This window comes from Eriocheir sinensis, chromosome 62 (genome assembly GCF_024679095.1).
Source record: "Eriocheir sinensis breed Jianghai 21 chromosome 62, ASM2467909v1, whole genome shotgun sequence".
Classification (NCBI taxonomy): domain Eukaryota; kingdom Metazoa; phylum Arthropoda; class Malacostraca; order Decapoda; family Varunidae; genus Eriocheir; species Eriocheir sinensis.
The window spans coordinates 8,073,437-8,097,577 of record NC_066570.1 but is presented as its reverse complement, the minus strand read 5'-3'; the positions used below and the strand labels follow the sequence as shown (position 1 = coordinate 8,097,577).

The 24,141-nt window shown below is 41.8% G+C and overlaps 1 protein-coding gene across 2 annotated transcripts in view; it reads left to right on the top strand.

The window, feature by feature from the left end:
* The first annotated feature begins 8,051 nt into the window (after nt 1–8,051).
* LOC126986732 (RAB6A-GEF complex partner protein 2-like) overlaps nt 8,052–24,141 on the top strand; it is a 24,464-nt gene continuing 8,374 nt past the window's right edge. The window contains exons 1-7 of one of the 2 annotated variants that reach the window (XM_050843105.1): nt 8,052–8,216; nt 14,433–14,641; nt 15,172–15,320; nt 15,733–15,840; nt 17,345–17,494; nt 18,669–18,781; nt 23,692–23,844. In XM_050843105.1, the coding sequence (XP_050699062.1) occupies nt 14,523–14,641; nt 15,172–15,320; nt 15,733–15,840; nt 17,345–17,494; nt 18,669–18,781; nt 23,692–23,844 (792 nt within the window). In that variant the 5' untranslated portion in view covers nt 8,052–8,216; nt 14,433–14,522. The remainder of the gene's footprint in view (nt 8,217–14,432; nt 14,642–15,171; nt 15,321–15,732; nt 15,841–17,344; nt 17,495–18,668; nt 18,782–23,691; nt 23,845–24,141) is intronic. The other variant, XM_050843106.1, reaches the window with a different exon arrangement.

The window sequence follows — 24,141 nt, the reverse complement described above, 5'->3', positions numbered from 1 at the left end:
GTGGGATAACCCATTACTTCTCCAGCTGGAAAGTGAAAATTTATGCCCCATGCTTAGCAGAGGCACCACTATTAATGCTGTGAAGAAAACCTTTCCTGGTGAGGGCAGGAGGTAATTTTTGTTTGCTACAAAGGATATAATTTTCCACTTCCCATCAGTGATAGCTAATGTTAGCCACGGTGAACAACAAGACCATCCTTCACCTGCTATCTGAGGTCTAAATTAGGGCTGGTAAGAGCCTTGAAAATGTTGTATCCTGTACCAAGGGAGAGACTTTCCCTCAGTCTCTGTCATTTGCTGAATGAAAGTTAAAGAATTAGTACATCATTTGTTATCAGATTGGCTTCTTATCATTGCCAATTCTTAAATGATGCTGAATGTCATAATTGTACTTTTGGCACACAATCCAGAATAACAAACTTTCAACAATTAAGTAAACCATTTCCCAGTGAAACAACTCATAACTCCATATCAGAAAGGGTACTACCAGAGTCCACCTAAGAACTGGCCAAGTAAGACAATGATTTTTATCTGGTACCTCATACCCCCCCTCCCCTTTCCCTTCAATTCTGATCAGTACTAATCATCCATCATGTCTTCCTGGTTTATCCTCCAGTTCATAATTACATACCCCTAGCATTGCAGGCACTACCAAGTCAACGAACTTCTCACCTAACAATATCATATCCCCTCTTCAAACCAGATACATCTACTCTGTCCACTTCACTATTTCTTCAATCACCAATTAAAACATGAATTAGTTACATGTGGAATTTATTGCCAGATGCTAGAAAGCTGATCACTCATTTCAGTCCTCACTCTCACTACACAAACCCATGCTCACTCCTGTGCCTGTCCCTCATATTTTCATGAAACATTTGAAAATTAATTACTAAATTATAAAGTGCAAGTGTTTAAATTTTGTCGTCTCCCTTGGTATTAAGTTTCTTCATCCAAAGTTCACAGCCACTAACCAAAACCCTAAGATCAGTATGGCCAGAGGAAAGAGATTATGTCCCTTTCTTGCAAGGTGAAAAGTGACATACTTTCTAAGTAACAAAACATCATTATCAGCTAACTAGTTTTTGGTTCATATTAAACATCCTTATTATTAAGAATCAAATAACTTGTGAATGACTACAAATGTTTAGATAAAGGCTTTTGTTATTCAGGTTACTGAAATTTTTCCTAAACTTTCTACATTTTGAGTATTTTACCAGCAAGTATTTTCTAAAGACTGACAAGTAGTATGGCACATAGAAGGCAGAGCTGGTGAATCACAGTATATATATACATATATGAAAGAACTTTTTATTCAAATGTAATGAGTTGCTGGTTAGGAGAGAAAATTTCATGAAGCCTCGAGACTGTTTACTCCTTGCTGTGACAATCACAGTGGAGTATACAAAGTAGCATGTACTTACATATTTGTAAGGAGTATTGTAATAACTTGTGCTGCTGTGCTACAGGTCACAAGCACTTCCCTGGTCAGCCATTGACCCATGTCCAAGATGGCTTCAAGGAGAGAGAAAATGGGAACCAGGTTGCTCCATGGTAGAATGCTCTGTTTGTTTGTAGAGACATGAGTGTGGACCCTGCTTAAGGCAGGCCCCTAGTGGGAGAGGTAACATGCATAACCCCAACCAAGCTATGGGGTCTGACTTGCCTAGCTTGAGGGTTAATCTCAATTGTTTTACTTAACACAAAAAATGATGATCCAAAAAGTAGTCAGGCAAAGTTGAATGTTCATGTACAAAGTTCTTCTATTATTTTTTTTCTATGATTCTTCCCAAACATGTGTATCTGAAAAGCCTAGTTGCTGGATGAAAATGAGTAAATGTAAAAGATGAGTTTGTGATTGGCAGGTTTGTAATGGTAATGAGATGTAAGATGGCTATTGAGGCTGTTGTTTTGGATGTAGAATAGAGAGAGTACTGTGGTGCAAGGGTCCTGTATCAGAGGGGTTCCAGTTCACTAATGAAAATTGCTCACTTCCTCCACCCTAGAAAAGAGCCAAACTTTATTGTTATCTGCTGTCATGAAAGCCTAACATTCATAAGGAAATGCATAATACAAGAGGGCCATTTTGGATATATGAGAGGTTCCCATCAAAAAAGGGCATTAAATCCAATCATCCAATCCAAAATGGCAGAAGAGGAATGTAGCATTAATTTGAAGGCCAGCACGGTAAGCAGGCAGTGAATCATGCTTGTCAAAAAAAATATTTGAAGGAGAGTGTATATGTGTGTGTACTCATGGGTCGCATGTATGCGTGTGTGTTTTTGTTTGTATGGTTGTTTGCATGCATAGGTGTATGTGTTTGTACATGGATGAGAGAAAAAAAAGTTGTACTGTGATCCACACATAAGCTACCTGCCATGTAGTGATTCTAGGTTTATTACAAGCAATATCATCTTCCATGAAAAGAGTCAATCAATTTAAATGAAGTGTAAAAGTAACATTTCAAGTTTTACAAATAAAGACAACTAATTCCTTCCCCAATGAAGATTAGGCAGTGTATGTCCCAGCCAATCAGTGCTTACCTCACCACCTTGGCTGTAATGTCAGCAGACTGTTCACCATTTTCTTACTGACAGAGTAAAGCATTTTCTTAAGCACATTACTTTTACCAAAAAGTGAATATAACAGGTTTACAATTCCAATTGGGTGATCAAATTACAATCAGGACACAGGCAAACTTATTTTGAACATATAAAGTAATATTAGGCTTAATGGTACTTAACAGAAGGACATAACTGATATAATGTGTCAGCACAAATCATGTTAACAAAGTGACAGCTTGCTCTCACTATCACCCTCAGTTACCTTCTTGCTGTACTCATCATAAGTAAATCCCACAAGAACACAGCTTCTTTTTGAGAATGTTTTATTGTTATGGGAGAGCAGCCACCTAAACACACAAGAGGAAACAGGGGGCAGCTAGCACACTACCAACCTCTGTTACTCCATCAGACCTTCATCCTACCCCACCAGCAGCTCCAGCTAAACACAGCTGCTTACACTACAACTTGACTTTTTAGTGCCAGTGTCAATATGGAACTCCTCCTGAACATTACAAAACTTTTAATTAATTATTTTTGAAAATTTCAGTTTTGAGGCTTCTTTGGGTAAATTATTTGCTTCACAGGGGTTGGTTATGTGCTTCAAAGTGCTGCTGTCAGGGGCTGCTCATTCTGTCTGCTTGTCCCATTATTTCCCTGTAGCAACACCCTAATTAAGATGACAACCATGAATCTTTGTGTACTTTACCAAAGATCATCTCTAGTAATGTAAAACCTTACAATTAAGACTTTTCTTATTATCAAGTAGTGTATTTGTGATGGATTAACATGTAAAAAGTTACTCATTCGTGACTTATAGGCTAAAAATCTCAAGTCTGCGCTAGTTCAGAGTGTACAAGGAGTGTTTTGCTTCTGGTGGTGGAGAGCAGGGGGTAGAGTGTGAACAGTGACACTCCCCCAGGAGATAACGCTCCTGTGTCTCTGAGTTGCCAGTGGGCATGAGGCTGCTGGCCTATCCATTTGTCTGATTGTACAGTTTCTGTGTGTATGGTATGATTGTGAGGCAATTTTTTATGTTTTTGTATAAAATACAATACCATACGTTTTGAGCACACTCACATGCTTTTTGTATTGAACCAATTACCAAAGAAAATAAAACTAAAAATGTATAGATGAAATACTGTAAAACTCCCCAACATAGATTTTTATGAAAATGGGGTGAAAAAACATTTGTGTACTAATAAAATGCTAAAACGAGTAGTTTTTTGTGATATTCCCAAAACCAATTGGTTGACCTGTGCCCAACTCAGTGATCAAATGTATTGTGTTCACTCAGCTATACACAGGTTTTCTTACATGCCAAAAGTGGTTATACATGTAACATCAAATCCTTCCCATCATTTCAAGGGTCAGACTAATCTGTATGGCACAAAGGTGGTGGTCACACTCAACACCAATGTTGTGCAGGTAGTAGTCACATGCCAAGAGCTATGCAGTTCTCTTCCCAACACAATGTCACACAGGTGGGTTTTGGGTTCTCCCTCATGTCCTCCTCCAGTGGGTTGTGTACGTGGGTTTGCACACCGGAGACAGCACCAACCAGCAAGTGGTAGTGGTTATTGAAAGCTGAGAGATAAGCAGTAGTCTTCTTTATTCCTGCATTAGTAGCCTACAGCACAGTCACAACCTTTTTTTTTTTTTTTTTTTTTTTTTTTTAGATGCTGCCTATCATGCCAGTAGGCTCTCTCGCTTGGCTCATGCTGCCCCCTGATGCTCCTCTTGATCGAAGTCGCCTAAGATAGTGTTGACTGAGTGACAAGATTACACACATGCTGCCCAGCAGTTGAGCAGCATGTGGGTAATTTTCTGTCACTCAGAGACGGTTGAACATTGTCAACATGCATCGGTGGGACTCGAACCTAGGTTCTTGGGCTCACTATGCCCGCATGCTGACCACTCGGCTACCACCTCCCCAGCACCCAGCCACTGCAGGCCTCCCTGTGCGTCTCACCTCACAGTCTATCTGCTTTGTGACTAGTTGATTTACCTCGACTCGTTGCTGCGTGTCTTACTCATACTAGGCTGGATTGCAAATCTCTGACTGACCTACTGCCCCTATCTGTGTTAGGCCTTATAAACCCACTTCTTCTAAAAGATTCCCAATGCCCCTACCCACTAGGAGAGTAAACCAGTCTCCAGCGGCAAGTAATAAAACACAGAGGTGGGCAAGTGCGGTACTTAGTGCGGTAGTACCGCATCACAAAAAAATTAAGTACCGCACTACCGCAAAATTTCTGAAAATGCCGCACTACCGCGGACCGCACTAAAAAATCCTGCAGTATTTTTTTTGCAGTCCTTTGAAAACTATCAAAGACGACATGTGCAGCGCGGCATGCGCTGCTCAAAGAATTTTTTTTTTTTTACAGTGAATCAGACTCAATCAGTCAATCGGTATCAGTCATCAGAATCAGTGATTCAATCATTCTGACTTTTCAGTTATTGTTCAAAATTAAATACTAAATAGACAGACTAAACTACAACTGCAAGTCTTCCTTAACCCGCGCGGTGCCGGCCATTTCAACCCCGAACCCGCCCGTTGTGCCGACCTATTTTTTTAATTTTTTTATGAGCTTAAAAAATCAATCAAGCAATTTTAAGATAATGGAAAAACATGCAAAAAAGTGGTTTAGCAAAGTGAATTTTTCTTTAAACCCACCTTATATATGATGGTGTTGCCTCTCGTTGGTGCATATTAAATGACGGTATTCATCTCACTCGGTTTTACATAGTTTTTATTAGTTACTGAATCATCATCAGACATGTCTGATAAGTTGATAACATATCCTCAATACCAAACGCGAATAACTGAGAGTAAATCTGTTCGTCACTCAACCCAAGGCAGCGCGCCATGATTGCCTCTGACGATGACTGAACTTAGCACTAATTAACATGATCGCCGCTCATGTCCCGTACAAAGTTTTCTTTGATGCATAACATACAATATCTGTTTTTTTAACTTCATTGTAACTTCTCTATTTTATCATTCTCTCTCTCTCTCACTCACCCGACTAGAACACGAGGCCGTCCTGGTTCAGGCCTCTGCCTCTGCCTCGTGGTACAGCACGGCCACCCACAACAAGCCTGTCATACAGCTCCCCCACACCACACCCAACACCATCCTCGCCTCCATCCGCCGCCTCAGACTCGGGTTTGCCTGCTACGAGGAGGTGGCAAACAAGGATACCCCACCCTGCCCCCACTGCTGGCAAGCCACCCGGAAACCTCTGCTGCACAACATCCTGGAGTGCCCCCTCACCACCCCGCTGCACCCACCCGACCCACAGCTCCACCCTGACGACGACACGGCTCCCCAGACAGCAGCAGAGCGAGTGAGCCTCACCCAAGACTCCACCCTGGCAGAGGTGGTGGCAAAATTCCCACCTCCTCGATAAGCTGAAAACTGAAGACATCCTCTGACGGGCCCGCCGACAAATCAACAACAATAACATCTCTCTCTCTCTTCAATGTAGCCAAGATCAATATTGTTTGATTATAATAATAATAATAATAATAATAATAATGATAAATTATCATTATTATTATTATTATCATTATTATTATTATTATTATTATTATTATTATTATTATTATTATTATTATTATTATTATTATTATTATTATTATTATTATTATTATTATTATAATTATCTCCTTGTTGAAATTTCCACGTGGTTTCTTTGCTGTGTTTACAGCTTTCCCACGGTCGAGGTCTTGCTATTACCAGTACGTTGCAGTTGATGTGTTTTGTCTTAATATGTTGGACAGTTTGAATAATGTTTCACTGTTCCTGTCATGATTTTCCTATATTAGTAATCTTTCGTTTTCGCTCAAACGCTGGATAATTCCTCCTCATCCTCCCCTCCTCCCCTTCCCCTTCACTCCCTCATATCCTCCCTAACATTCCTCCCTGGCTAGTGCTACTGCAGCTGTTGCACCACCCTTCCTTCCTTCCTTCCTTCCTTTCTTCCCACCCCCCACTTCCTCCTCTCTCACATGACGCTGATCTCCTCCTCCCCCTTCCCTGTCCCCTCCCTCCTCCCTCGGAAAGCTGCATTCCCATCCCTCGATCCCCCTCCTCCCCTTCCCGTCCTCTACTCCCCTGTCCCCCCCTTTCTCCTTCCTTACCTCCCACTCTCCCTCCCCCAGTCCATCATTATTTTTTTTTTTTGTATCTCACAAGTTGTTAGTTAGTCAATGGATAGCCAGGATTGGCACTAAAGTATTTTTTTTATACTGACTATAGTGACTACCGCTACCGCAGTACCGCACACCGCGTACCGCACTGGGAAAGAAAAAAGTGGGACCGCACTACCGCAACCGCACTACTCCAGAAAAAGTACCGCACTACCGCAATCGCACTAATAATGTTTCAGTACCGCGCTCACCTCTGGTTACTGAGTGCCTATACTGAGACAATGGCTGATCGTAAGGCTAATAATAATCTCCTGTCATCTTACGGCACATCACAATGGCTGGTGAACAAATTATGGTAAAGTATAAGGGCGTAATGGTGGGTTGACGGCACCTGTTGATGTAGACAAACTGTCTCTTATATACTTTCCCACAGCTCGCTGGCTGCTGGCTCCCTGCTGGCTGTTAAGGAAAGGTGTGCAGGTCTGACACAAGCGTTCTCAGTTTCAGTGAACGACCCGTATGGCTGTGAAAAGAAATACAAAGAGAGCGTGTGCTAGTGTTTGAAAAGGCAAGAAACAGGGTCCAAATCTTGGGTTGTCGGGACTCTCTATAAAGGGACTCTACATCAAGGGATCGAAGTTTTCATATAAAGATAGATAGATATAGATAGATAAATAGATGGATAGGTAGATAGATAGATAGAGATAAATGTATATATATATATATATATATATATATATATATATATATATATATATATATATATATATATATATATGTAGATATAGATAGATAGGCAAATATATAGATGGATAGATAGATAGATAGACATTGCAGATATGGAGATAGATTGATCTAGATGTCGATATAGACAGATAGATAGATGGATAGATAGATAGAGATAAAGGGGCTCCCGTGGTCCCGTGGTATATAGGTCTCCGCCTTGCGCTTCGGCGGGGTGCTAGAGCGGAGGTTCCAGACCTGTCCGGTACCATGGGAAAAGTGGCTCTTTCCGACACCCTCAGCCCCGTTGATGAGCCGCCTTGAAAAAGAATTGGGCATCTCTACCAGCCGTCTGGGGGGTTGCGCGGCATGCACCGCCTTCCTCCCTTGGGGTATATCCCCAGCGAAATACCCCCCCCAAAAAAGATAGAGATAAATATATAGATAGAGAGATAAACAGGTGGAGATAGACAGATAGGTAGGTAGATACCGATACATTGATAGATAGATCTAGATAGATAAGATACATAGATAGAGAGAGAGAGAGAGAGAGATAGTTCTTTGACAGGGGGCCGTTACAAAAGCTAGTAATCTCAAACTCATGACCACTGTGCCCAAGACCAAGAGCAAAACAAGGCAGCAGCTGTCAGAGTGTCAGACAGTCTGCTCCTGCTGGACGGTGGGTGGCTGGGCTCCCGGGGACGGAAAAACGCTTGAGGGGCAGCAGTATACAGCACCGTGGCGGCCCATCTCTGCGTTGGGACACCCTTCATCCTGGTAAGAATGGCCCCAGGGATTTACGAGTAACTACCGTTTACCGTTGATGAGGTTTCCGCTCCATTGTTAGTGCAGCGCTGTGCGAGGGCCGTCAACACTTATGATGTTAGCCTCGATAATAATCCTTGATACACTTACTCAAAACGTCGTAGTGAGTGAGTGAGTCTTGATTGCTATCATGAATAGCCTACTGATGGCCTTTTAATAAACTTGGCATCATCATCATGGTCACTTGGCCGTGTTTGGGTTCGTACTAAACACAGTGGTAAATCTTAGGAATAGCAGCTCCTAGCGGGTGCGCGTTTAGGGCACGGTGTGGTGGTAATTACATTTCTAGCACGTACAACGGGGTTTTGACAAGCGGACAGGTGTGTTTATGTCACAAGGGGTGTATTTTTCCGCGCGGGCTCTTCCCTTTCTTCACCCCGGAGCTCACAATCTCATCGCCCATCGACTTGGAAGAAATCGTGAGGCCAGCGTGGAAAAATACACCCTTGTGACATAAACACGCCTGTCCGCTTGTCAAAACCCCGTCGTACATGCTAGAAATGTTGTAATTACCACCACACTGTGCCCTAAACGCACACCCGCTAGGAGCTGCTATTCCTAAGATTTACCAACACAATATCTTTCCTTGGTATTATTCTAGTGTTTGCCCATACTCACCCCTCGCAACCAGGGGGGGCAGAGACCCCCCTGGTTAGCAGGGGGGTCGAGGGGGGCGAAGCCCCCTCGTTAGAGGTTAGGTTATGTAAAGTTTGGTTAGAGTAGTTTAAATGGTAAATTTTCAGATTAGGAACCAACTCATACTGGTGGCTGAGATTATTTTTTTCTGGTAGTTTTCAGTGTGCTGTGAAATACTCTGCTAACTGTTTCTGTCGCAAATCATTAAATCACTAAAAAAAAGGAAAAAAAATTTCAAAGTGTGTTGAACACCCACAGCCACAGCCGCAAAATAACTCGCAGAGAGGTTCAGTTTGGACACCCGTGGGAAATTGAGGGTTTTGGGTGAGGGAGCGTATTTAAACTACTACAACCGAACTTTACGTAACCTTCTAACAAGGGGGGTCTGTGCCCCCCCTGAACCCCCTCCATGCGACTTATTTCTGTGAGGAGGTATTTCTAGCAACACCAGCTGGGTCGCCGCTGCGGCCGCCGCCAGAGGAGGCTACGCTTTCGTAAATATTATCCTCATTATTATTTGATATATTATTATATATTATCATGATGTGATGAGAGGATTTCTCTTATTGAAGCATCTGGCAACCCTACAGTCCCTCCTACCACCACCACCATGGCGGGCCCGACTACTCAACTGACGTAAATATTTACGACAAATTTTTTTGCATCACAACAACAAGTGATTTGCGACGACAAAGCAGTACGGTAATGTTTTGTATGGACACTAAACCCTTCATAGAGCACCAAGGCATTCTTGGCTGTGAGTTGGGTCTTAATCTGAAGTAAAACCATTTAGATATGGTCCCCCACCCAAGGGAACCGATTTCAGGCTTATCATACATGTAGGGGGGTCCAGGGGGGGTGCAGTCCCCCTCTGGCCAGTTTCTTAACTATTCGTTGCCTTTGCTTCTCTCCAGTACCTTTTGGTATTTTGTGTGGTTCAACTTGTATCTGCACCCTGAAGGGAGGCTTTGGTAGCTTATCATAATAATAATAATTCTCTCTCTCTCTCTCTCTCTCTCTCTCTCTCTCTCTCTCTCTCTCTCTTTTTTACAGGAGTTATCTTCTATTATTTATTCCACTCTTGTAAGTTTTTTTTTTTCATCTCTGGTGATCAAGCCATCTCCACCACTCCAAAACCATTTCTCTCCCTTAACATGTAACCAACCCCTCTCAGTAATTGGTGCCTGACCTGTATGTTGCATTTTCTCCATTTACTGGTTAATATACCTCTAACAATGACATGCATGATTGTGTAACACGGTTGGTTGACGTCGAGTCAAATATAGACTATTATTTGCGTATGGGTAAGTTTTTCTCCTTCCTGCACTAATACTTCCTTCTGTTTACTCGTAGTAAGTTTTCATCAAATCTGAGACGTTCTACATAAAAGGCTGTAGTGTACATGCTTCTACATTAAAAGTAAGACCATGGTCAAAATATAATGAACATTATGAAGAGGAAGTGTGAGGGATCAAGGTGAGTTCAAAGTCTTGCCACAATAGGATCTCACCAATAACTATTTTCGGCAAAACTTAAGAATAACCACTCCAAACCAATATTCATAGTAATTTAGCACGTGAAAGAATTATTATTATAATGCATTTTCGTATACGTTTTACCTTGGGGAGGGGCCAGGGGGGCAAGCCTCATTGATTATAGAGTTGGGTGGCTTGGATTTTCTAAGTCCATTGTTATTGTTTCACAACCGCCTCTATACACAGACTGAGCCTCGTACCTGCCTTGCAGTGGACCCTACAAACTAGTTCCTAAGACAGTAATATCCAAAACGCGCATGGATTATAACAATTTCGGACAAAAAACGGTCTTTTAAGAGTTTTACGTTATTTTTTTCTCTATATTAAAGCAACTAATGCCGCAGCTATTTGTATTTTCTAATACATTCGTAAAATGTTACTACGCGAGGGTTTCAGCGGCAGCACCTAATGGCGGGTTCCTGAAATCGGTTGTTTTCAAGCCGCCATAATGGATGGAAGGCCCGACACTCCCTCCCTCAAAATATCAGTCTACTTTACCTTTCGGTAAGTGTTAACTGAGTATTTAACCTCTTTATTGCTGTGCATGTAGGTTGACAAAAGGACCGATTACTATCCCAGTACCGAGTCCAACAAAGACACGGGCGTGTCATGTGTCACATGGTGTGGCAAGCACGTGTCAGAAAACAAACGGATATTGTTCAATGCGCGATACTTATAGTGGAGTTTGAGTAAAATGGAGGCCAGGGTCATACGTAGCAGTCGGTAGGTCACTCCCGCGTCAGTTAACAGCAGGAGCGTCAGTTCGATCTGGATGACAGCTGTCACAAATCTGTTTTATTTTGTACCTTAAACTACTCGGTAAAAATGATCTAGCATCAACTTACAAGAAGTGGATGGGTTAACCGTCAGTATTGTACCATATGTTATTATGAAACATGACATTTCCCAAGAGTTGCTCGACTACGATTGGGGTGGTGGGGTGGGGGTTCAACTACGCTGACCATCCAATTACACGCCCTACTCTCGTCAACAGACCTGTTGCGGCGGCTGCTACGTTATATAGGAATAGATTACAAGAGTATACGTTAGGGAATTTCCTTTCTTTAAAGACTAGGGATTTTTCCCGATTTTGGGGATTTTTGTAGGGACATTTTGAAAGCCCATTTTTCAGTGATTTGGCCGTCCACCACCAAAACCACTGTGCCTTACAGGGATTAATCGAGCTAACGACCACCAAAACCACAGCTCCCTAAAGGGATTAATCGAGCTAACGCCGCCGCCGCAAAATAGCTCGCATTCATTACCTACCGTATGAAGCATCACTAGGTCTTCATATATTTTTTTTCTACAAACGTTTGGTTAGCGACGGTACGCTTGGTTAGCAACGGTACGCTTGGTTAGCGATGGTACGCTTGGTTAGCAATGGTACGCTTGGTTAGCAACGGTACGCTTGGTTAGCGATGGTACGCTTGGTTAGCAATGGTACGCTTGGTTAGCGATGGTACGCTTGGTTAGCGATGGTACGCTTGGTTAGCGATGGTACGCTTGGTTAGCAATGGTACGCTTGGTTAGCGATGGTACGCTTGGTTAGCGATGGTATGCTTCGTTAGCGACTAGCCCACGCATGTGAGACCAGGTCCACCATGCGTGGTTATTTTTTTTTTTTAAGAACACGCAGCCCAACGGCTGCCATACTGAGGGCCGGGTATAGCCCGGGCCTGTTCAGCCCGAGTCCCGGATGACCTTGAGTCATGGCTCAGGGCTGTTTTGGGGTGGTTAGCGATGGTATGCTTGGTTAGCGATTAGCCCACGCATGTGAGTATACGGTAGGGATTTTCCTTACTTTCGAGACTAGGGAATTTTTCTGATTTAGGGATTTTCTAGGGAAATTTTGGAAGGCCATTTTCAGTGATAGGCTCTCCCAATACCCCGGTTCCCCACAGTTCCCCAGGCTTGTCTTGGGGGATAGGGGGTGGTGGAGGGGGTGGAGTGGTGATTCTTAAGATTTTCCGGTATTTCAAAATGCTAGACTATCTGTAAATTATATTGTGTGTAGTACTGTGCAGCAGTGTCCAGCTAGTACATAACTCGTTCACTAGTTGATGCACCAAGCCTAGCATGCCGGCACATCTCCCAAGCCCTCCCCACACTCCCACCGTCTGTTTCTAAGTGGTACACAGCATGCTTCTCTCACTTAGTTACACTGGTGATATGATGAAGGAATTCATATTTATTTCATCTATACCTTCATATGTAGAGGAAATTTTCTCCACATCTATTATATATTTTAGCCTTTTTATTTTCTTATTTCCATTGTCACAACAGAGAATCTTGATTGTGCACTTGAGAACCAAGCCAGCCACAGAATCAGCCTGCCTCCCCACCTACCAAGGGACTCAACAGCTCTGCTGCTGTGTTTACAGCTCAAGAGTTTGGGCATCATTGCTGAGTTCAGTATGATACGCTGTCCTCTCAGCACATGCACACTATGCCATCTCCAATTATTCTACTACACCACCACCCCAGGACTTTCTTTGATTTTTCCGATTTGAACCTTTCCCTGAATACTTTTTTTAGATGAAATAATATGAATTGACATGAGTAATATAAAATTCACCTTTAAGGAGTTGATGATGTCTTTTGTGTTATGATTGATCCAAGGTTCGTGCTTGGAGACCACTGTGACAATTCATCATACTGAAGGCAGCATCCCCACTCTGGTCAGCCACACCTGGCTCACACACTTCTGTCAACACATCATCAAAACTTTCATAGCCAACCCTTACAACTATTGGTTTAGAGGCAAAAATGTTGCAAAACTGCACACACACCACTTTAAACCACAGAGCACAAGAATATTGAGCTGTGTGTGTTGGCCACGACCAAAGATAAAAGACAACAAGGATAGTTCCCTGAGCCTTACTTTACCCACAATGAATCATGTGTCATCTGTGGCTTCTGATCCGAATGTAGGCATGGTGTTGAGCAGTTTCCTGATAGTTCACTACACTAACCTGCATAATGTGACCCTTCCACAGTTTACACATCGTGCTCTGTACTTTTTTGGTACCACCAAACGCTGAGCTTATATATGGGTTGGGAGTCACAGATGAAAGTTGATGCATTTGTAGTGCAGCGACGGCCTGATGAACAAGCCTCCTATAACCCACTTAGCCAGTGGGGTACCTCTTTGGCCGACTCGGTAAGGAGTGGCTCTCCCGTCACGCTGGTCACGGGTTCAATCCCAGGCAGCCGGGGAATACCCTTTCCTTGTTGTGATTAATTTCTCGTGTGTTTCGATACACGCAGAGGACGTGTGGGACCAAGAGAGTAATAGAAAACGAGAATAGAAAATCTCTTCATTAAACATTGTGTTATTGTTTATCTTCAGTTGTGTTCAGGTCACTCACTAGTATAAAACTTTTTAAGCTGTGTTGTTAAATGTGTTGTGTGGGCTGCTGTGTGATAGATTCACCTCTAATCAGTAATTTAAGAGTTGTCTGGAGGTGGGTGAGTCAGGCGAGAAGGGCCAGTGAGGGGATGGGCAAGTGGTACTTTGCAGTAGCTGCCATGCCCAAGCCTTGGAACAGCCATCATACCAAACCATTTGAAATTTTATTATTTCAACTAAAAACAGGTATTAACCCCTCCACTGCAATTGGCATGGATTTTGTCTTCACTGGTAGCCTGGTAATATATACTCCCAGGTCTTCCTCCGTGGTGCATAGTGGAGTGTTTCCCATGTGATATTGGTATGCTGGATTTCCCCTCCCAAGGTGTGTGACTTTACATTTTTCTTCATTAAACTGTAGCAGCCACTTGTTGCTCGACTCCTGTAGCTTGGTGATGTCTTCTTGTAGGAAGTCCACATCCAAGGGTTAATAGGAGGGTTACAAAAGGGAAAAATGGGTGAAAGTCCTGGGATGGTTGTACCAATTAACGCTTTATGCATTCATTTCAGTGCCAAGCAAATAGTGGTTTTGTGACTTTTTATAATTGCTGTGAAACTGATGACAATAACCATTTGTCTCGGCAGTAAGGTGGCAGCAGTGAGGGGGAGCCTGACATCCCTCGGTTAGTGAGGGAGCAAGCAGCTTCACTTCCCACCTACTGCCAGCAAGTGGAGATGGTGGAAGTGTGTGCACAGGTGCTGGGAGGACCAGTGCATCTTGCTGGGGACACCGTGCAGGTCTGCGTCACTGTCACGGCTCCCTCACTCAACCCAGCCCTCCGTGCCCAGTCCAGGTGATTTTCCCTCCTTTTCCCATCTCTCTTTAGGCTGTCATTGCTCTGAGACTACAGTGGGCTGGGCCCAGAGCTGCTGCTAAAGTGGTGTTGCAGTAGTCTCACATCATGCCGGGGGTACATTGGCACTGGTACCATGTGTAGCTCTGAGCATGTGCCTGGTGCTTGCTGAGGCCGGTACTTTTCTGAAAGTCATTGTCTCTGCACTGTTATCTAAATCTGCAATCTGGGATAAATTTAATAAAATGCAAGCTATTGTAAACTACAATCCTGATTAGAAATTAATGGAAAGCTGTCAGAATGCCACATTTCTCAGAAGTATTAGGCTCTGCTGCACATATCACTCTTACTTATCAATTGAGTGGATCATTCCACAAAACACTCATTGATTGAATGGACTATTCCACTAAATCTCAATTTAGTTTAGAGTAAAAATAAAAAAAAAGCTGTCTGCTAATTTCTCCAAACTGAATTCCATCAATCAAGAGTTTGTACTAATGATGTTGTAATCTGTGCATCAAATGTTTCAGTGATGTGTGTGAGGTGGTGGCATGGGGAAGTGCTCAGATCCACTGTCAGTGCTCAGTCAATGAGGCACGTGTGAGGCTACCAGCATCCAGTCCCCGCCAGGCTGAGGAGCGAGCAATGGCCAACGCAGGTCAGATAAATAACGGACATGGTAATCGGGACATCCAGTTTACCACTCCTTATCTTCCCAAGAGGGGTACCCATTTTTTGACATGTCCCAGTGGGAAGAGTAACAGCTTGGTGAGCTGTGCACTAACTGCCTAGTCTGGGATCAAACCCAGGGCTGTGGGTTTGTAATTAAGAGTGCTTTAAGAGTGCTAGGATAGCCCCAAACATTTTGTTATGGCTTGTTATACTATTTATTATGAAGCACACTGAATAATGATTAAAAAACATATATATTAATTATAGATAGCCTTGAAACTATAAATGGGAATATATTCCACAAATTGACATCTTATACATCAAAGGATAAAGTAATTTTTTTAAGATGTTTTTCTCTGGACCCATGACATTTCTGACTATACATATTCCTGAATCTTAAATTTCCCTTCACCCACCAGACACATCTTTTGCTCCGTGCCGGGGTGAGCGAGGCCGCGTTGTGTTATCCACCAAGCCCAAGATTCTATTCTGCGACCTTCAGCTTCTCCCAGGCGAGAGCAGATCATGTAAGTTGACACACTTTACAAGGATAATTAGGTCATAAAGTCAAGAAAATATTTTTTTAGAGAAGGTAGATTGTTTGTTGTGTCTTGGCTTGATGCCTTGGCCCCTTGTGCAAGTGTATTTCCCAAGGAAGACACCCCCTCTAGGGCAGGTTTGAGTTCAGCCTCCAGAATCCACTGTAATACCTCTTGAAGGCGCCGTAAGTGAATGGCCCAGGTCAGCGTATAGATGATCACATTGTCTAAGTAAACATGTCTGGTATGTCAGGCCCTTCAGGACAGCATCCATCAGGTGGAAAAAGGGCACTGGTCTGTTGCACACTCTGACGGGAAGAATCTCGAATTCCCATAGCCGGCCTTCTCCTGTACAGAAGGCAGTCTTCTCCATGTCCTTGTCACACATAGGGACCTGCCAGTATATGCTTTGCAGGTCTAGCATAAAAAAACACCGGAAGCAGCGAAGGGCTTCCAGAGTCTCATCAATGCGTGGAAATGGCTGGGCACATACTACTTGACTGTGAGGGTGTTCAGGCGTCAGTTATCTCAGTTGTGTGGCAGCCTAGGAGTCATGCTGACCTATAAAACCCCACACAAACTTCAAAATTATGGCAGAAAAAGGCAGACTGAAAAAAAATCTGTCTAAATTTGTACCTTTGGCATATACTGCGCAGGGGTAACTTTTTGACATTTTTTAAGTGAAAAAGATGTGCGTTATACGCCACAAAATACGGTAGTTGTGTAGCACTGTTTGGTGATTAATTACTCCTGGACAATAATTAACAGTCACTACCAAAATTAGGGTTCTGAAAAATGGATGAATTGCTCTATTTATCAATCTGGGCACTCAAGAGTTCATGCTGTAAAGGACAATCAAACATTATACATATCAGACAATTTTTACATAGGAAAAATTAAGGCAATTATATTCTTTAAGTAAAAACTGTCAATGGGTTTTGAGTGAAGTGTTCATATTAGGAAAGAGGGAAATTCTGCTGTCAGAGCAGGAGAGAGGTAGAAAATATAGTGAAAATGTAAAAATTTTAGCAGGTCTGATAACCAAATGATGGATGGCCCATCTGTTTTTGTTACTTTTACTGTCCATCACAATTGGAGAAAAGCCCAGCATAAAGACCTTAATAATTTAACATGTTGGTCTAAAATCAGATTAACCCAGTAGCAGCGACGGGCCAAATTTGTGGCTTTACCGTGTAGCAGCGACGGGCCAAATTTGTGCCATGATAGAAAACCCCCAAAATAGATGATACATAATCTGATCACAAATGATTTGATATATATTATGAAATGCTTTGTGTGAGGGGTGATTTTTTCTCATTTTTCTCGCTTGGAGGGACCATTAAGAAACATGATCCCCGCTGCTACCGGGTTAAAAAGAAACCAGCATGAAAAATGTTAAATGAGTCCAACTTCTTATAGTATACATTTGTTAGTTCCTTTGCTGGTTGTCCATTGTAATGTGATGAATCTGTGGTGTGCATCTCCTCTACAGTTGTGTACAAGGAGACACTGCCATGTGATGCCCCACCCACCTACCGGGGACAGCTACTCAAGTATGCTTACAAGATCACTATCGGCACTCAGCGTCTCGGCAGCCCCACCAAGCTGCTGCGGATCCCCATCATGGTCATTGTGCTGCAAGGTAATTTCAAGGCTTAGGCCATTGTAAAATTGTCTCTAATTTCCATTTTGAAAACTGCACTTCCTGTCACCGCACTCAATCCTTTGCCTACCACTCTCTCTCTTCAACACTTGTCCTCTGTGAAATGTATACTCCATACGAGGGTGGACAAGGCCCTTATATATGGAAAGCATCTGTGTGGGGGAGAAGAACTAGCAGAGACAATACAGGACGCCCAACCTTGAGGAAGCTGATTTAGTAAGAGAGATGTGAAGTTATCAGTTGAGATTTTGAGCTAAGGATAGACCGAGGATATTTAGTGTTGAAGAAGGTGACAGCTGAGTTTTGTCAAAGAATAGGGGATAGGTGTTTGGAAGATTGTGTCGAGTTGATAGGTGGAGAAATTGGGTTTTTGAGGCATTGAAGGACACAAGGTTCCTTTTACCCCAATTGGAAATGATAGCAAGGTCTGAGGTTAAGTGTTCTGCAGCCTCCAGTCTGGAGTCTTGTAATTCCTGTTGAGAGGGTCTTCTGTTGAAAGAAGTTGAATAATGCAGAGTGGAGTCGTCAGCATATGAGTGGATAGGACAGTTTGTTATGGAAAGATCATTGATGAATAACAGGAAGAGAGTGGGTGATAGGACAGAGCCCTGTGGAACACCACTGTTAATAGGTTTAGGGGAAGAACAGTGACGGTCTGCCACAGCAGAGATAGAACGGCCGGAAAGGAAACTGGAGATAAAGGAACAGAGAGAAGGATAGAATCCAAAAGAGGGCAGTTTAGAAAGCAAAGACTTGTGCCAGACTCTATCGAAGGCTTTCGATATGTCTAGCACAACTGAGAAAGTTTCACCGAAATGGCTAAGAGAGGATGGCCAAGAGTCAGTTAAGAGAGCAAGAAGATCACCAGTAGAACGCCCCTTGCGGAACCCATACTGGCGATCAGATAGAAGGCCAGAAGTGGAAAGGTGCTTTTGAATCTTCCGGTTAAGGATTGATTCAAAAGCTTTAGATAGACAGGAAAGGAAAGCTATAGGGCGGTAGTTTGAGGGATTGGAACGGTCACCCTTCTTAGGAACAGGCTGTATGAAGGCGTACTTCCAGCAGGAAGGAAAGGTAGATGTTGACAGGAAATATTCACGCATGAAGAGTATGTCTTTTACAGTCAGCAATATAATACCCTTAATCTTCCCAGGGCTTAGTGAAGCATGTGTGTACAGTGAAAGTGGAGAACTGGCACCCTCCAACCCCTTCCTACACACTCCACAGCGTGACACCCCAAGACACACTGCACTGCAGATCATACAGGTTTGTGAGCATCCTTGTGTTTCCCTTAGGCTGTTGAAGTGTACTACTATAGTCTGTGTCATTCCATCTGTCCACCAACAAAGTGGGAGTTTTGATGGATGTGGCACCTGCGCATTTCTAGTTCGTAAATTCATGAAACTCAACTGTTGTGACAGACATTCAAGCTTATTTTTCAATAATATATATTTGAATGTTTATGTATACAAAAAACAACTCAGTCGTTTGCATCGATAATAATGTAACATACAAGCACACGAAAAGATAAGCTTGTATCAGATAACATAGTCACTTCATGCTTGAACGATGTTTTTTTTACAAATTCATTGATTGATAGCTCATTTCAGGTGTATAAAAAGACACCACTGGCTCTGCAAGTGCATATAAAGGATATCTTAATAACTTAATGCATGTAAATAATGATTAATAATCGAAATAACATGAAATAGTAAATGATAACTTTTGGATGCAATGATAGGCTTTTTTTTTTTTTTTTTTTTTCCAACAAAGGAGACAGCTCACGGGCACATTTATTTAGAATATTAGGCTACCCGTGCTATTTACATGCAACACATCAAAATTCCTTATGTATAGACGCTTGCAGAGTCGGGTGTCACTTTAAGTAGCTACCTGAATGAGATGAAATATGGGTATCTGAAAGGCCATGATTCATTTGAGTATGATCAGACTATACTATTTGATATAAAAGTTGTTCTTTCGTGTGCTTATGTGGTAGATTATCAATGCAAATCGGCATGTTTGCGATCCATATAAGAGGGCTTGAGGGTTTTTTGTATACACAAACATTCAAATATATCAATGAAAATGGTGCTCTTTGTGACTGTAGTTGCTGAAGTAAGGGTCGATTGAAGATCTGTAGAGCATATAGGTAATCTTCTGCCACTCAGTGTTGATGATTAAAAATTGTCAGTGTCTTTCATAGGGATTCAAACCTGGGTCCTCAGGATCACCACGTCCGCACGCGGACCACTTGGCCACCGCCAACCCCCTCCCCTCCCTTATTGATAAAGAAGGAAAAGTTATTAGGGTAGAGGATCATAAACAGTCCATCCAAAACAGTTCTATCTACTCCTATGTCAATGACCCTACTCTGCATTATTCAAATTTTTTTATGTGGAAGCATACGCATACGCGGTGCGCGTCTAGGAGGATGCAGGTTCATGTCCCGCATGCCGCCATAAGTTGTGATTTTTTAGGCACTGCTGAGTGGCCTAAGACAGTCCACATGCTGTCCTGAAGACCACTTATCAACCTGGACTCTAGATTCTGTCTCTAAAGAAATGATCAAAGATGAGCTCTGGGGGGCAGCATGAGCCAAGCATGATGGCACTACTATACACACCTGCCTGTGCCATAACAGGCCGGGGCCAGTCATTAGGCCCCACCAAGAAAGCCTACCAGCACCGTAGGCAGAAACCTTAAAAAGAAAAAAAGGGGGATGGACTTCCCAACAGGAAGGGTAATTACACTCAAGGCAGAATGCTACAAAACACTTAACCTCTGACCTTACCATAATTTCTGAAAGGAGCAGAAAGAACTTGTCATTCAGTGTGTCAAAACCTCAGTTTCTTCACCTGTCAACTCGACACAATCTTCCAAATACCTAGCCCCTATTTACGATAACACTCAACTGTCCCCTTCTTCCACAATAAACATTCTTGGCCTATCCATTACTCTAAAAATTAACTGAAAACATTATGTTTTATCTCTTGCTAAAGCAGCTTCCTTTAGGTTAGGTATTTTGCATCATCTCCACCATTTTTTTTCCTCCTTCCAGATGCTATCCATATACAAGGGCCTTATCTGCCCTCAAATGAAATATGCATCTCATGTTTCAGGGAGCTCCACACACACAGCCCTTTTGGACAGAGTAGTCAAAAGCTCTTTGTCTCATTAACCCCCCTCCTTTTACTGGCAGTCTTTTACCTCTCAAGTTCTGCTGCAGTGTTAGCTCTCTTTCTATCTTCTAGCAATTTTTTCATACTGATTGCTCTTCTGAAATTGCTAACTGCATGCCTCCACCCTTCCTGTGGCCCCACTGCACAGTTTTTAACCCTAGCTCATCCCTGTACTATCCAAATTTCTTATGCAAGAGTTAACTCTGGAACACTCTCCTGCCTATGACTTGAACTCTTTCAACAAGGGAGTATCAAGACACCTCTCTTTTAGCTACTCCAGCTATCTTTTCTTTTAACCCTTTAGATGCGTCTTAAGATTTTGGGCAGGTTTATGAAAATTGTCAATTTTCTACTAAAAAAATACCGACCCACAACATTTCACATCTTTTCATCATGCCATTATCTTTTAATTTGCCCATATGACTTTCATATTTTCATAAATATGTACCTTGTATAGATCTTGCACAATTTATATGGTAAAATGCTGAATTCATTACTTGTAAAAAATTAAGCATAGAGACGTTTCATTCATATTTTTATTGTTTAGCTTGACACTTATGCTCATTATGCATCACTGAACTTGTAGTGTTGTTTGTACTTGGGCAGGATGTGATATTTTTCATAATATCACCCAAGGTGTCCTGTCTACACATTGGTATTGCAGCGCTTGCCTCCACTTACACTTACCTCTGCCTTCCTTTGAACATTTAACATATGCCAAGTTTAATACAAGAAAATGGCCTCATAAGACTGAAACAAATAATCATTGGAAACAAACAAGGATTAATGCAAAAAAAAAAAAAATTAAGCCAAATAAATCCATTTAACCTGTCCGCTGCGATTGGCACAGATTTTGCCTTCACTGGTAGCCTGGTACCTCATACTCCCAGGTCTTCCTCTGCCTCTGTGGTGGATAGTGGAGTGTTTCCCATATAGTATTGGTGTGCTGGATATCCCTTCCCAAGGTGCAGGACTTTACATTTTTTTCATTTAATTGTAGCAGCCATTTTTTGTTCCATTCCTGTAGCTTGGTGAGGTCTGCTTATAGGAAATCCGCAGTCAAGGGGTTAAATAAAAATCTGATTTGAATCAAATTAAAAAAAAAAAATTATAGAAAAAAATCATGATTTTGTTCCAACCCTGCTTTCTAGAATGCCAAGTCAATAACCTAATTAGCACTTGTTCTCTGAATTCCTTTCACCCAGTGTCTGTGGGGTTTTGTGTATTGTAACAAAAACAACCATTCACTAATGCTACTTCAATACAAAAATCCCAGTCTTGGCTGGGACCTCAGATCTGATCTGGTTTATTACTGTACAACACAACAGTAGTTAGCAATGTCTCTCTTCTGAGGCTTACTTGTAAATTCCTGACCTGTAAATGGCCAGAGTATAACGTTTAAAAACAGTTGCAAAATCACCACACATGTACAGAACAAGTGCATCACGGACCTTTCTTGGTAAAATTCCACATAAGCTTAATGGCAGCTTATTACTTCTTTTCCTGCCTGTACATATTACCTTGTGACATAATATTGAAGATGTAAGAATGGCACAAGATGCAATGATGATTAAAGAAAAGACAAAATATTTAACAAAATTGGGACAACTCCCTTGTTCTTGCTTGCTGTAGTTTGCCTTGCTTTCCATCATTGGTAGTGAGCACTCAGTGGTGCAGACTCCAAGATCAAACAAGTATACCTGAATTATGCAGCTAAGGGAAATTTGTTTTAATGGCTGTCAAATATACCTGCATGTCACACCAGAGGACAATGTTTTTCAGTGCAGGCATACCCACATGTTGCAGCTAAAGGGTTAATGAGTGCAGCACTTAGCAGGGTTTTTTTGTATTTTTCCCCTTAAGCTACTTGTGTGGAAATTACTCCAATTATTATAAATTTGTGCATATTTATTGATGTAAGTCTGGTGATGGGTAAATTAGTTATTGGAGTTAATGGTAAATACTTATCATATAAATTCATGAGCTCAGTCTCTTGCCTGTGGCGTGGCAGTCTTCTGAGCCACCGATAGGAGGAGCTGCCACATTTTTGTTTAGACCATCAGCAGACAGCATGGAGACCAGACCACTTCAGTCAGTCTCCTCCAACTTGAATTTTACTTCAGTTTCTCATTTGTGAGAATTATATCTTAAATTAAGGCAGAATCACAGTCACCCAGCTGTTCACACTACCTATTATCCTCTTTTAAAAAAGATTACCTCAACAAATACTCCTTCAGATCTGTAAGTTACAGCTAAGTACCCATAATTTTGACCAGATTTTAGGCTTAGTGGTGATGTAGGATCTAGGGAGATCAGAATGTAAATTCATGCCTATGATTTATTTAATTTGAATTATGTGGTTCAGGTATGCGTCCTTTTATTTATTTCCCCACTTTTTAAGATCCAAACACACAACTTTAACAACATCCTTTACTGCACAGAAAACAAGATGTTCCCAAGTCAAACCATATGAATGATGACTTGAAAAGTTGCCTAAATATTTTTTTTTATTTATCAATGTCTGCAAAACTGTGAAATGGAAGAATACATTCTGCTTTTTTTAGATTAAACTGGCTCAACCTAACTTGTTCTTGAGTTATTAAATATAAATACATCTCATGAGAGGTGCTCAAGTCTTACAATTCCTGAAAATCATGCATCTCTTATCTGTTTGAAACTAAGCCAAACATGTTCTGCCTAACCAAATTCTTACAGTAGGAAGTATCAAACTTTTAAAATTAATTATTACCATGATTTCTGCCACAAGGCCAAATATTTCTCCAGAACTTCATTTTTGTTGATCTAGTATGAAAAAGAAAGCAGTTGATGTCAATTAAAAGAATCCAATACACAGCATATTTTACTCATGTTGGTTGATAAAACCACTGAGAATGCATTCCAGTAAGTGATAACTGCTCCTTTTGCTCAGCTATTAACTTGTAGGCAGATATCTGTGTTGCTTTATTCTTTCATGCAATTTGTTACTGCCCTCAGAATGCATCAACTCGTAAAAGCCTCAGCCAGTACAACATTACCAACACAAGGGGAAAAGTGGTGAGGTTCTGCATTTACAAATCAAGCTTCAGACTAGGCGAGGACATTGTAGCCACCTTTGACTTCAGTGAAGCAGAGATTCCTTGTGTCCAGGTATGTTGAGGCACCAGCAATAGTCCACATTAAAGTTTACATATTATTATTATTATTATTATTTTTTTTTTTCAGCACAGCAACTCGAGGGCAACAATAATAAAAAAAAAAAAAAAAAAAAAAAAAAAAAAAGCCCACTATAGTCTGGCTCGGCTAAACGTGCGGTTGTGGGTGGGTTCAGCGTAGGGGGTCCCCTTGTACAGCCTTATCGCGTGTCTCCCAGCCTGCGATGTAGAAATGTTCTAATATAAGTAAAACCCTGGCAAATATGATCAACAAATATGCATATACATTTAA